Here is a 12,445-nt window from a genome sequence, read left to right as displayed (position 1 = left end):
AGGGCTTTTTATGGTATCACAGAATTCCTGCATATTCCATTCTTGTGATTTCTTAAATTTTTCATAATCTTTGCTTGAGTGCTCTAATTCATCCATTTTATCTTCCAGTCTTGATACTCTGTTTTCCATTTCGTTCATCCTATTGGTGAGGCTTTCTTCCGTCGTTTCTTATTGGCTTATGGAGTGTTTCACTTCATTCTTTATTTCAGCTGTGTATTCTTCAATATTTCTAGCTCTTTTCTGAATTCATTCAGAAGTTTATCCCTATCTTCCTTCAGCTCTATGATTGCCTTGTGTGTTCTTTAAATTCACTGAATTCTTTTATCATATTCATCATTGTTCTTTTGAGTTCCATGTCCTGCATTGTCTCTAGGGGGTTCTCATTGTGCTCCTCTAGAGGATTACTGGTATTTGGTGGGGATATGTTATTTTGGTTTTTCATGTTATTATTTTTTCTCTGTGATTTTGACATGTGAATTTCTTTTGTAGTTTCTGACTCTTGTGTGATACTCGAGCCTTCAAGTTTTGTTCTGCTTCTTTTTTTGAACTTTATGTGTCTTTGTGGTTTACTTTTTGGGTATGAAGAGCTGGTTCGTCTAAGCTTCTGGTTCTCTCTTTTGCTTTTATATTGTCGTAGTCGGGTTGATTTTGTCTTCAGGAGTTCCGCGGTGGCCCGATTCCAATGTGGATCAGAAGTTTACAGACTTTCTCCTTAGGTCTGGAATCTTCTAAGAATGATTTTTGCCTCAGGAACTTGGTGTTGGACTGACCTGAGATCCTGGCCGAGGCCGTGCCATGCAGGGATGCAAAGGCAGATGGGGTGGGAAGAAGCCCCAAGATTTCCCAGGGAGTCGATTGAGTAGCTGAGTTGTACTGGATGCAAAGGATCAGGGAGAGGAAAGGTAAGCCTCGGAGCCCCAGAAAGAGGCTGTCAGCCCCAGAAAGAGGCTAGTGAGTTTTGCAGGATCAGGGAAGTAATGGGAGGTGAGGGCGGGGCCAGGTCCAGAAGCAGTGCTCCTAGGGCCCAGGGAAGGCACTAAGTTGGTCTGGGTGAAAAAGATCAGGAAGCAGTGTTGGTTCTCCAGGTGTCTGGGGACCCAAGACTAGGAATGGTGCAGGGCCCAAACTAGGAGTAGAGAACAGCGGGGGAGATGGAAGGGTGAATGAGGCTGGGGGAGTCAAGGCATGGAGGGCTCCGCGATAGACTTACCCCAAGAGAGGCCTGAGGGTAGGAGAGCAGGCTAGCATGAACAACTTCTTGAACCCACTTGACACATTAACATTCCTTATAGATGATAACACATTAGCGAATGTTATCCTATGTACCCAGTACAGCCATAATTCTGATTGTATCTTCTCTTAATTCTCCATATCTAAATAGTAATATCATATCTATTATGTCTGACATTCAATTTTTCTCTTATTCTCACTATTCAAACTTTGCTTCATGCGGTCAGCATTGCTCACTAGTGCCCTGACAATCCTTTTCTGATTTATCTCTTGGCCTCCAGCTTTGGATTTCTCAATCCACGTCCTAGAAAAATAGTGCCCATATGCATGTATAATTTTAAATTCTCTGAGTTTAGATCTTTTAGTAATTATCAAATTTACAGTTGTGGCATACAGATGTGTAATTTACATTCTGTATAACTTGAGGTGTCATGTCTATTGTTATTTTAGTTTTGCCTATTTTGTGGAATACAAATTTTTCTAAGGAAAAAATTTCTTTTGCATTTTTTCATAAATGTATTATATAGTTTATTATATATCCAGTATCTAAAACCTGGTTACTAACTTCTTAGTAAAGTTTGTATAGACCTCCAGATTTAAGTCTGCCTATTTTCCTTCAAATCTTGGTTTTCTTCTGTACCTATTATACACACCTCATGATCCAACCTCAACAAATTCCTCCACTTTCATAGATTACTCTGCAGTTCCTTGATTCTTCTTTTGTTCTTGCTGTACTAGAACCCAGAAGGCCTGGATGGTCACCTCTCTCCCCTGCCTACCTTAAAACAAACAAACAAACAAACAAAAAAAAACTATTAACCTCATTAAGGAGCTGAAATGTCCCCTGCTGCTTCTGCTGCTTCCCTGGGGAAACCTCCTGTGGCAGAAAGGTTACTCTGTTACTTGTTCCTTTAACAGCATTATTTTTTCCATACCTGAATTAAAATGAATTACTTCTCCATCTCTTGACACACACCCTGTCCTTGAACTATACTGTATTAGTTCATTTTCCATTATTTTAATGAAACCCTCAAGACTTCATGCTTTATAAAGAAAAAAAGTTTTATTTAGCTCATGGAGGTGATCCAGAGTCTATAGCTCACATCTTCCTGGCAGAGTTGGGGTGGCATAGAGTTCCACATGTCAAGAGACAGGTAGCATACCTGTGTGCTTCTTTCTCTGGTCTTTCTGCCTCTTCTTAAAACAAAACAAAACTGAGATTCAATCATGGAGCTCCACCCTTATCTAATCTTAGTAATTTTCCAAAAGCCACAGATCTAAACACCATTCAGATCAAATTCCTATCCTCTTAAAACCTCACAATGGGGATTAAACTCCTGCATGAGTTTCAGAGGGAAGAAACTGCATTCAAGCTACAGCACCCACATTCCCCCATTACCTCATCTGCAAATGTAAAGAATGTTGCTTGGCACTAGTTACACTCACACTTTGCAGTTGTCCCTCATAATCTTACTGTTGTATAACATGATTTTATTAATGAGAAGGCTCATAATTTGAAGCATGAATAATCAGATGTTTGGGAACTCCAAATGGCCTTTTCTCTTGTAAACTCACTTTCCACATTTTTTTGCATATCTTTTTGCCTTTCACATTTGCTAATACGAACAAGCAATCAGCCATAGCAAGCATCCTGTTAAATACATAGCTTACCTGATATGAAAGTTAAAAAAATCTCCAGAGGCCACAATGAAGATGTAATAACAGGGGCTGTCCTGAGGCCTTTATGTTCACACAAAGAGAGGAACTTTGGCCTTGCAGAAGGTGAAAGGGCTGGAATACTATTTCCTCCCAATAAAGTCCTTTAAGTATATTCTTCCTTGAGAAAAGAATAGATCAGGAAAATAATTTACCAGAAAAGGAAGATATGAAGGGCTGGAGCAATAGCTCAGTAGCTAAGACCACTGGCTGCTCTTGCAAAGGTCATGGGTTCGATTGCCAGCACCCACGTGAGAGCTAAGAACCATCCACAGCTCCAGTTTCAGGGGATCCAACTCCCTCTTCTGACCTCCACGGGCATTGCAGGACACAGGTGCACTTACATACATGCAGGCAAAACACTCATACACATAAAAATAAAAATAATATAAAAGGAAGATATGAAAAAGATAGCTTGTATTAACAAACATCTCAGTAGCAAAAATGGAAGCCAAAAAGGGTTTTAAAACACTTCATTGGTCAAACATGCTTGCTCAAACTTGTAATTGCAGGTTGAGGCATAAGGATTGCTGCAAGTATAAGGTCATTCTGTGCTGCATAGTGAGTTCCAGGATAGCCTATACATGATGAAATCTTGCCTCAAACAAACTTCAAAGTACTGAAAAAATAGCTGTCAAACTGGTATAATTGACATATCTAAATCATCAGAAAAAAATAATGAAAAATAAAAACATTCTTAAATTCAAAACCAACAAAATAAAAATCATAGCAAAACAAAACAAAAATTTAAAAAATCTATCATCTTGATTTGATATTCTAATTTTTAAAAATATTGAAAGATGAACTAAGGAAATAGGAAAATATTTCAGGAGACACTCCATAATATAATTAGACAATGTAAACCAGAGAGTGTATTCAACAAGCACATTGATTGTCTAAATAGGAAGAACAACAATGTCAGGGCTCCGAGCCGTAGGAGCAGCAGCAGCAGCAGCAGCAGCAGCAGCAGTAGTAGTAGTAGTAATGTTAAAAATTTTGAAGAAGCAAATGTACAATAGTACTGAAATATTGGATAATAGTAAGATGTAAGGTGGGACTAAACTTTGGAGTTAAGCTTTCTAAGATTCTTGTATTAGACTATAGATTACTTACTAGATGGTTTTACTTTTTAAAAATTTTCATGCTAAAATTTAAAGTGCCACTTAATCATGGAATAAATTATAAAGCTTTCAGTGTAGTACATGCTTTCCACTGTATAAGAGTAAAGAATCATAGTCAATCCAAAGGCAGTCTGGAAAAGAGTTGTTGAGAACATGGAAAATAGAGACAGTAGAAACAAAATCACACATAGAAGTGATCCATGTATATCAGACTAATCTTGCCAGTCAAATTACCAAAAATTATTGCGCTAGATTTTAGAATACTTATATAAAATTTGAAGAAGAAACATAAGATAGAGACTATGGAGTGAAAGCAAAAGGACAAAAAAGATATGATCATGAAACACTCACCAAAGGAAAATATACACCAGGCAAACCCTAACCAACATTAAAACAGCATTCATCTCAGTTTAAGTAGCAAAGATTTGTGTTTCTCCTTTTCTAATGGAACTCTGTTTCCCTGGCCACCCAGCAAGAGGCTCTTTGCCTGGTGGGATACCCATGAGTTTAGAGCCAATGGAATGTGAACAGGTGGTAAGTACAGCTTCCTACCAAGCTCCTCAAACATGTAATTGCTTGATTTGGTTTTCTCATCCCTCTTCTAATTGGATGGAAAACGTAACTGCATCAAGAACCTTATTACCATGTTGAGTGTGGTGGTGCCAACTGCAGCACAGATATTTGTCAACCCTAGACTGGACAGTCACTTCTGAATTTTATATGCTAATGAAACACGCTTCCCTTAGGCTATTGTAGTTGAGATTTGCCTACTATGATTTAGTTTCTTTTTTTATCATGTGTCTGAACTTAATTCTTTTTTATAAAATCTATTATTGTGGGCGCTTGATCAGAAATATAAATTTTGTACTAGTATGCACCGACTACTATCTCTTCAAAATACATAAAATAAAAACTGGCAGTTGTAAGAACTATATTCTTGGGCATCAAGATACAAATACAAAATCCAAAACTTTAAGACTTTTAAAAGATATAATAGTATTTTTATGATGGGTAAGAAAGAATTTCTTAGATAAGGCACCAAAAAAAAAAAAAAATCAAACCCTTGAAGACTGGTAATTTTGAATATAAGAATTACCTTATATTACATTGATTTTTTTGATTAAAAACTCATCAAAATGCTATTAAAATATCTATACATACATAAAATAGTATTCGTAAATATCATATGGCATCAGTAAGCAAAAGACAGCCTCAGATTAAGACATGAGAAAACACTGAATAGAAAAAGAATAGCCAAGTAGTACTTGAAAAGATATTCAACCTCTTTTAGAAATCAGGGATATATATATGAATGTATATATATAGTATTCTCACACATGATAAATAAGAACAATACCAGTTGCTGAAATGTTGTTTAAAAAATTGGGTGGAGAGTCTACAGGCTCCTGGGAACTTGCTCATATGACCCAAGAGCAATGGTGCCAGCATGCATAAGACCCATGCACACTGAAAGAGACAAAAACCCAGCATAGAACTGAGGAAATGGGCAGCAGGCCCCAACTTTAGCCAAAGAACTATTGGCAACTTATTACTGCTGAGTGATGGAAAGTTGATCTTCTTTAAGGGAGTGACTCTAGATAGGCTAACTAGACCACAGTGGATGAACTTGCACTGAAGGACATCTGGGTACAGTAACTTGACTAGATAGGCCTTAACATGTATGACAGAATGCATAAAATCTAGTGGGGCGGGCTATGGGGGGTTCCAAATGGGGTTGGGTTATAAAAGTGATTAAGATGTTATGTATGAAAAGCAAAAAAATTCAATGAAACATTCATTAAAAAATAATAATAGGTTAGAGAAGCCATGGAAGAAGACCTCCTTATGCCAGATACCCTTTGGTCTCCGTGTATGCTCAAGTAGATCAAATTTACTATAATTAGACAAAGACATTAAGAGTGTTCATAAAATAAATAATAAAGAATTTGGGTGGGGCAATGGCATCTCATAAAAATTTTCTAGAAACACAAATTTGGTATTTATTAAAATTAAAGATATGTCTATGATACAACGCATCATTCCATTTCTAGGAATATGTTTGAAAAATTCCCACATATATGAGGAAACATAAAATAGCTCTCAAAGCAGTGGTTATAATAGCAAAATTATAAGAAAAATACTAATGTCTCTCAATAGAGAAACTGTTAAAATTATATGATAAAGGTTATTATAAAAATGATTAGGTATTCTTATATCTATATAATTTTTATGTAGAATATCGAGCAAATAAAAAGGTCAAATCATAGATGCATGCAGTTCAACATGCATACCTCTAAAGGTCTGACACGTGCAAAACAATCTTGCACGTTGCATACAACACTGCATATGTATTAGACACTAAGAGGCTTTGTATTTGTGCAATAAATAGTTATTGGTTGTTGCTTTATCCCTGTGGTGGGCTGGCATTGGGTTATGAAGTAGCAGTAGGTTTTAACTTTTCTGGAAGGACTTTTCAGAGTTGGCAATGTTTTACCTGAATGATAATAAAAAGGACATGGATTTTCTAAGCAGAATTCACACAACAAGATTAGTATGCTCAAGTTATTCTCTTGGCTCCCAGAAAAGCTTCTCTACTTTTCACTTGAAATCTTTTACTTTGTCAATACATAATTCTAATCAGCTTAGTTGGTTTTTCATGCATGGTAAATTAGAGACTTCCAGAGGCAGATACAGGTAGAAACAAGAAACAACAATTAGCTGTGAGGTATAAGAAAAGAAAAACTGCTAAAGGGATGCATAGGAATTAAAAATAAAAATAATCTAAGACTAAACATAACAGTAAGGCTTTAGACTGAACATGTCCTAGTCATTACAGATAGCAATCTGCATAATGTATTGAATAATGATAACCTGATCCCAGGCCAGCCAGATGTTTATTCCAGATGGTTATGTTTCAGTTCAAGTATTCAGGAAAATTTACACACACACACACACACACACACACACACACACACACACATACTTGCATCAGATTTCATCAACTTTTAAAAAAGATTTGGATATTGAAGAATATTTTCATGCAAAATTAACCTCTTTATAAATTATGCCTTGCAATTGACTCATTTTTGTATTCCACTTATTTATCAGACAGCATTGAAAGATTTCAATATGTTATGCACGGTCTTGAAACTGGCCATGCAAAGGTGACACCTCATTATGTCACTCACTGTCAGTGCGTGGAATATGGCATGTCTTGATGAGTATATGGATATTAGCAAAAAGTGCTCATTTCTGTTGGGCATTTTGTTCTCTGCTCGCCTTGTACCATTTTGAAAATTACCAAAATTAGAAGTGGAAGTAGCAGGATATTATTGGATTTCAATTTCTGTTAAGAAATACAATAGCAATATATGCTTTTGTGAATTTCCTAGGGGTTTTTGGTTGTATGTATTAAGAGACTTTAAAATTTAATTCCTTTAACTTTTTAATTCTAATTCTAAAACATTAAGAAAATGATGAAAAAAAGTTTTTAATCGTTTAGTTGGCATTGTTTGTAATAATGAAAACTGTTCATGTATAAATGAATAGGAAAATATTTAATTATGTTATGTTTGACAATGAAAACTCCATTTTCAGAATATTTAATTAGAAAATGTTCATGCTATATATTGATAAGTACAAAAAATTATAAGAAAATATTCAAGAATGTTGAGTGTCTCTTTTATGGTCATAGGATTATAGGCTATTTTCCTTTCCCTTTTTAGTCATTACTCTATTTTCCAAATTTCCTACAACAAACAAACTATTATAAGCAAACCAAATGCTACTTGTAAGCTAGCATTTATTTTCCATCCCAGAATAGACTTTTTGGACATAGACATCTTGATAAATGATCAGGGACCACAGTGGTTTTGTGTGGATATTGTCAATGATCAAGAAACCATTTATAAACTGGGTGTGGTGGTACACACCTTTAGTCCCAGCACTTGGGAGGCAGAGGCAGACAGAGCTCTGAGATCAAGGCCACCATGGTCTACATAACAAGCTCCAGGCCAGCTGGGGCTACAGGGAAACTCTGTCTCAAAAAGACCACAAAAATGAAGTAAATAAAAGACTGACATTTTATACTGAAGAGATGGTTAAAAGCATTAAAATAAGTTTACTGAAGTCATTGATAAGAGCTCACAAAACTCATGAAGTGGAGGCTCTTTATGTAAACACCTAATGTTGGCTTTTGCTGTCATAATTTGCAGCTCCTCAGTAGGTAGTGCACTTCCCCGGAGACGCTGCTGTGCATATATTACCATCGGAATGACATGCATTTTCATTGGTATTGGATTGACTGTGAGTACTGCTTTTGTTTTTTGTTTGTTTTTGATACAGGGTCTCCCATAGTCCAGGCTATCCCAGAATTTATTATGTAGCAGAGGTTTGCCTTGAACTCATGATCCTCCTGCCTCTTCTTCCCAAGTAATGGGATTACAGGTGCATTCTGCCATGCCCAGAGACTGGATCCTGCTTGGCTGTTAGAATTCTTTCCTTAACTTTGTCAACTTTAGTTAGTAGTACGGGGCCTGGGGCACCCACTGAGAAGGTGACCTCAGCATGGCAGGCCTCAGAACCTCTGGTGGTCTGTGGGAATCGTATATCCAGTCCTTGGATCTGGGTTTTCTTTTCATCTATTAAATTTTAATGATTTTTGTAACATATTAATTTCACAAAATCGTAGGTTTCATTATGGATATTGTTTCTAATGGAATCTGCCCACCCAGGGAAAGGCTATGTTTGTGCCCCTCTGAAAGGCTTTAGCACTGAAAAATTTACTACTCATTTAGCAAAATCAAAAATATTTTTGTTGAGTGGGACAGAACCAACTATGTATGGTCATGGAATAGCTAATATTCAAACAATACTTATTCAGCTAATGAGTTCTCAGAAACCATTCTCTTTATCCATGCCAAGCAGAGATTTATAGCCATAAAGAATGGCTTAGTTTTAGAGGAGACTGAAATTGAATAGTCGGCATGGAGATTATTGTGCCAGTAGAAGAGGGAGGCACTAATCTTTTTGCTTTCCATGTTCTGTGTTCCTTCATTAATATGCCCAGTCCCATATTATTAGCAGTGTCCTACTGTGTCATATGATAATAAAGATTTACATGGATTAAATACCTTACAGAGAAACATCATGTGAATATTCTCTTTTACTTTTTCTTTCTTGGTACTGAATCCCAGGTTACAGACATGCATCACCATGCATGGTAGGGTGCTTTTTCACAGCACATGTACATGAAGTAGATGGTAGTATATGTCATATAACTCGTAGCTAATATATGTCATGGCATTGTCTGTCAATTATAGCTAAGAGCTATACCTACTCTTATAGGGACTCGGCTTCAGTTTAGGGATATATTTCATACAGATCACATCCATGTATCCCAACACAAGTTCTCTAAGCAGACATTTCCTTAAAATTTCTAATCTTTTATTTTTATATTGCTTTTTGTTTTAGGTTGGCTCCCAAGATTTTGCAAGGCGATTTCATACAACCTACGTGTCTTGGGCAATTGCTTATCTCTTAGGTTTGATCTGCCTCATCCGAGCTTGTTACTGGGGGGCAATAAGAGTCAGTTATCCAGAACACAGTTTTGCATAATTTGTTCATGATTCATTGATGCAGGTGAGAGCATCTAGTTCTTGATTAGCACACTGTAAAATCACTTATCCTAATGGAGTCCATCCTGGCTTACGTATAATAGTTTCAAGCCTTTCTGAGTCTTTTCTGTACTACATTATACACAAGTTCATTTTGCTGCTAGGTTTTCAAACTTGGAATAGTAAAGCTGTCTTTTTGTTCTTTTAAAATCAATTAAAGATATTTTGGATTTGTCATCAAATGTTACATTTAATATCAGTCTTATATTATGTTTAAATCAGTTATTCCATCACTTGCTGATCCCAAGAAGTGTTTATAAATGTTTCTACAATAGTTTCACATTTATACTTACATTTTAATTAAACAAAATTGCTTGCTTTAAAATCTAAGCAATATGCATTTTTGCTTGGACTGCTTATAGTAATTTTAACCTAAGATTATAGTTACCTTATTCAGGAAAAAAAATTGAGTGTACTTTTAAAAACTTGGCATTATTGTCAGAGAAACATTTCTAGATACTGTATGCTTGTTTTATGTTGTTTGTAGAAAGATACAATATTTTGGTAGTAATGTAAAACACAAGGGTGAAAATATTTGTCCACAGTTGGAGGTGTTGGATAACTAGACATTTACCCAAGATTACAGAACTTTTGACCTTTCATTTTTGTCTTTTTATTTACTAATTATAAAAATCTGGTCTGGATTTATGGAATTTAATATTAATCAGCTGTATGGATTCCTTTATAGACTGGAGAAAGTATTTCAGATAACATGTTTTATAATACTTCACCATTTAATCAAAGACATATTTACACTGGGTTTCATTCCTTTTCATGAGATCATGGTAAACTCTCCTTGTTGAGATCATTGTGCCCCCTTTCTATGTAAAGGGAACCTATGAGATTTTTGCACTAGCTGAAATAGTATAATTAGACATCCACTTTCCATTCTTCAACTGGTGAGACAATTACTAAGTTAGTTAAGAAAATAGATCAGATATTAAGAGCAGCATAGTTTTCTAAAAACCCATTTAGGATTTATGGACTCAGCTCTTGCACTGCCCATTTTTTGCAGTTTAGAAAAATTAGTTAAGAGTTAATGGTCTAATCTCTTTCACATTGTAGAATTAAAGAATGAGATCATCCAAGCAAATTAATATGTGCTTCTAGGGATGAGACTAATATTTTAAGTTCTTGATTCATGTGAAAATGTATTCAGAAGGAAGTTTGGAGTGAAACACTTGTAAATGTCAAAGAGAAAATGATAAATGTATGAATGCAATAGCTCAGGATTACATGTATCTTTGAAAATATACTAATAAAGATTAATATTCAAAAATTATTTTGTTCTATTCCATTTTAAAAAGTCAGATATCATTTCCAAAATTGCCTTTGTGATCTTGCTCTGAAATGTTCATATAAGGAATATCTATAATTTTTATACAATGTTCATTTATATTTTTACATTATTTTCATATTTGTGTTTTTACGTTTTGGTTGTTAGCCTTTAACGGCTGCACTATCCCTCCAGCCCTCATATTTGTGGGTTTTTTTTTGTTTTGTTTTTTGTTTTTGGTCTTTTTGAGACAGGGTCTCCCTGTAGCCCCAGCTGTCCTGGAACTCACTATGTAGACCAGGCTGGCCTTGAACTCACAGAGATCTGCCTGTTTTTAAAAGTATCTATGTGTATGACTGTTTTGCCTGTATGTATGTAAGTTCACCCATGAATACAATGCCTGTGGAGGCCAGAAGAGGATGTCAGATCTCCCTGGACCTGGAGTTACGGAGAGTTGTTGGCCACTAGTGGGTTCTGGGAACCCAACCTGAGTCCTCTGCAAGAGCAGCCAGCGCTCTGAACTGCTGAGCCATCTCTCCAACCACCATAGCTCTTTGTGATCTTGCTCTGAAATGTTTGTATAAGGAATATCTATAATTTTTTACAATGTTCATTTATATTTTTAAATTTTCATATTTATGTTTTTAATATTCATATTTTTGTACATTTGTGACACGATGCTCAGTATAAAATAATCTTTTCTTAATGACTTAGTATTTGCAACAGCATACTATATTGAATTATCTGTCTATTCTTCCCCCACTGATTTGAAATCCCACCTTAAGTTATTTGCTATTTGACCACATTCCTTCTGGATCTCTGAGAGTAGGAAATGTGGCAGTTTGTTCACAGGTTTATCCTCATTTAGAACCCTTCCTGGTATATAGGTGCTCAGTCTAAATGAAACAGTGACTATGCATGAGTGGTAGGAAATCATACTGTTATTTTAGTTCTTATGTTTACTTGGTCAAGTATTTGGTCTTTTGTGCCAGAATATATAGTAAAATACAACCTTAGGTTAAGAAGAAAATTCCAAATATTACCTAAAACCAAAAATCATGAAGGATTGATACAATAAGGTGATTAAATTCCAAACAAAAACTATAAAAACTAGTGTATGAAAAAAATGAAAAGTTCTAATAAATAAAACCAAAAGACAAATTGATGAAAACATTTTCAAAATAGTAGAATCCATTTTTGAAATACAGGAAGGCTCTAAAGGCATGAAAAAGCGATTTATAACAGAAATAAAACCAGGCATGGTGGTTTATGCCTTTAATCCCAGCACTCCAGGGGCAGAGGCAGGCAGATCTCTGTGAATTCAAGGCTAGTCTTGTGTACATAATCTACATTTCAAGTTCCATACCAGCCAGAACTATGTTTGTAGAAAGATACAATATTTTGGTAGTAATGTAAAACACAGGGGT

At 35.6% G+C, this 12,445-nt stretch overlaps 1 protein-coding gene across 2 annotated transcripts in view; it reads left to right on the top strand.

Annotated features, from left to right (window-relative positions):
* The window catches only part of Pip4p2 (phosphatidylinositol-4,5-bisphosphate 4-phosphatase 2), a 63,860-nt gene extending 52,836 nt beyond the window's left edge, over positions 1-11,024 (top strand). For both annotated transcript variants that reach the window (XM_008827622.3, XM_008827621.3), the window contains exons 6-7: positions 8,282-8,372; positions 9,540-11,024. In XM_008827622.3, the coding sequence (XP_008825844.1) occupies positions 8,282-8,372; positions 9,540-9,683 (235 nt within the window). In that variant the 3' untranslated portion in view covers positions 9,684-11,024. The remainder of the gene's footprint in view (positions 1-8,281; positions 8,373-9,539) is intronic.
* The last annotated feature ends 1,421 nt before the right edge of the window (positions 11,025-12,445 follow it).

Source organism: Nannospalax galili, unplaced genomic scaffold (genome assembly GCF_000622305.1).
Source record: "Nannospalax galili isolate Female #2095 unplaced genomic scaffold, S.galili_v1.0 scaffold872, whole genome shotgun sequence".
Taxonomy (NCBI): Eukaryota; Metazoa; Chordata; class Mammalia; order Rodentia; family Spalacidae; genus Nannospalax; species Nannospalax galili.
The sequence above is the reverse complement of the archived record's forward strand: the minus strand, read 5'-3'. Positions and strand labels throughout refer to the sequence as shown.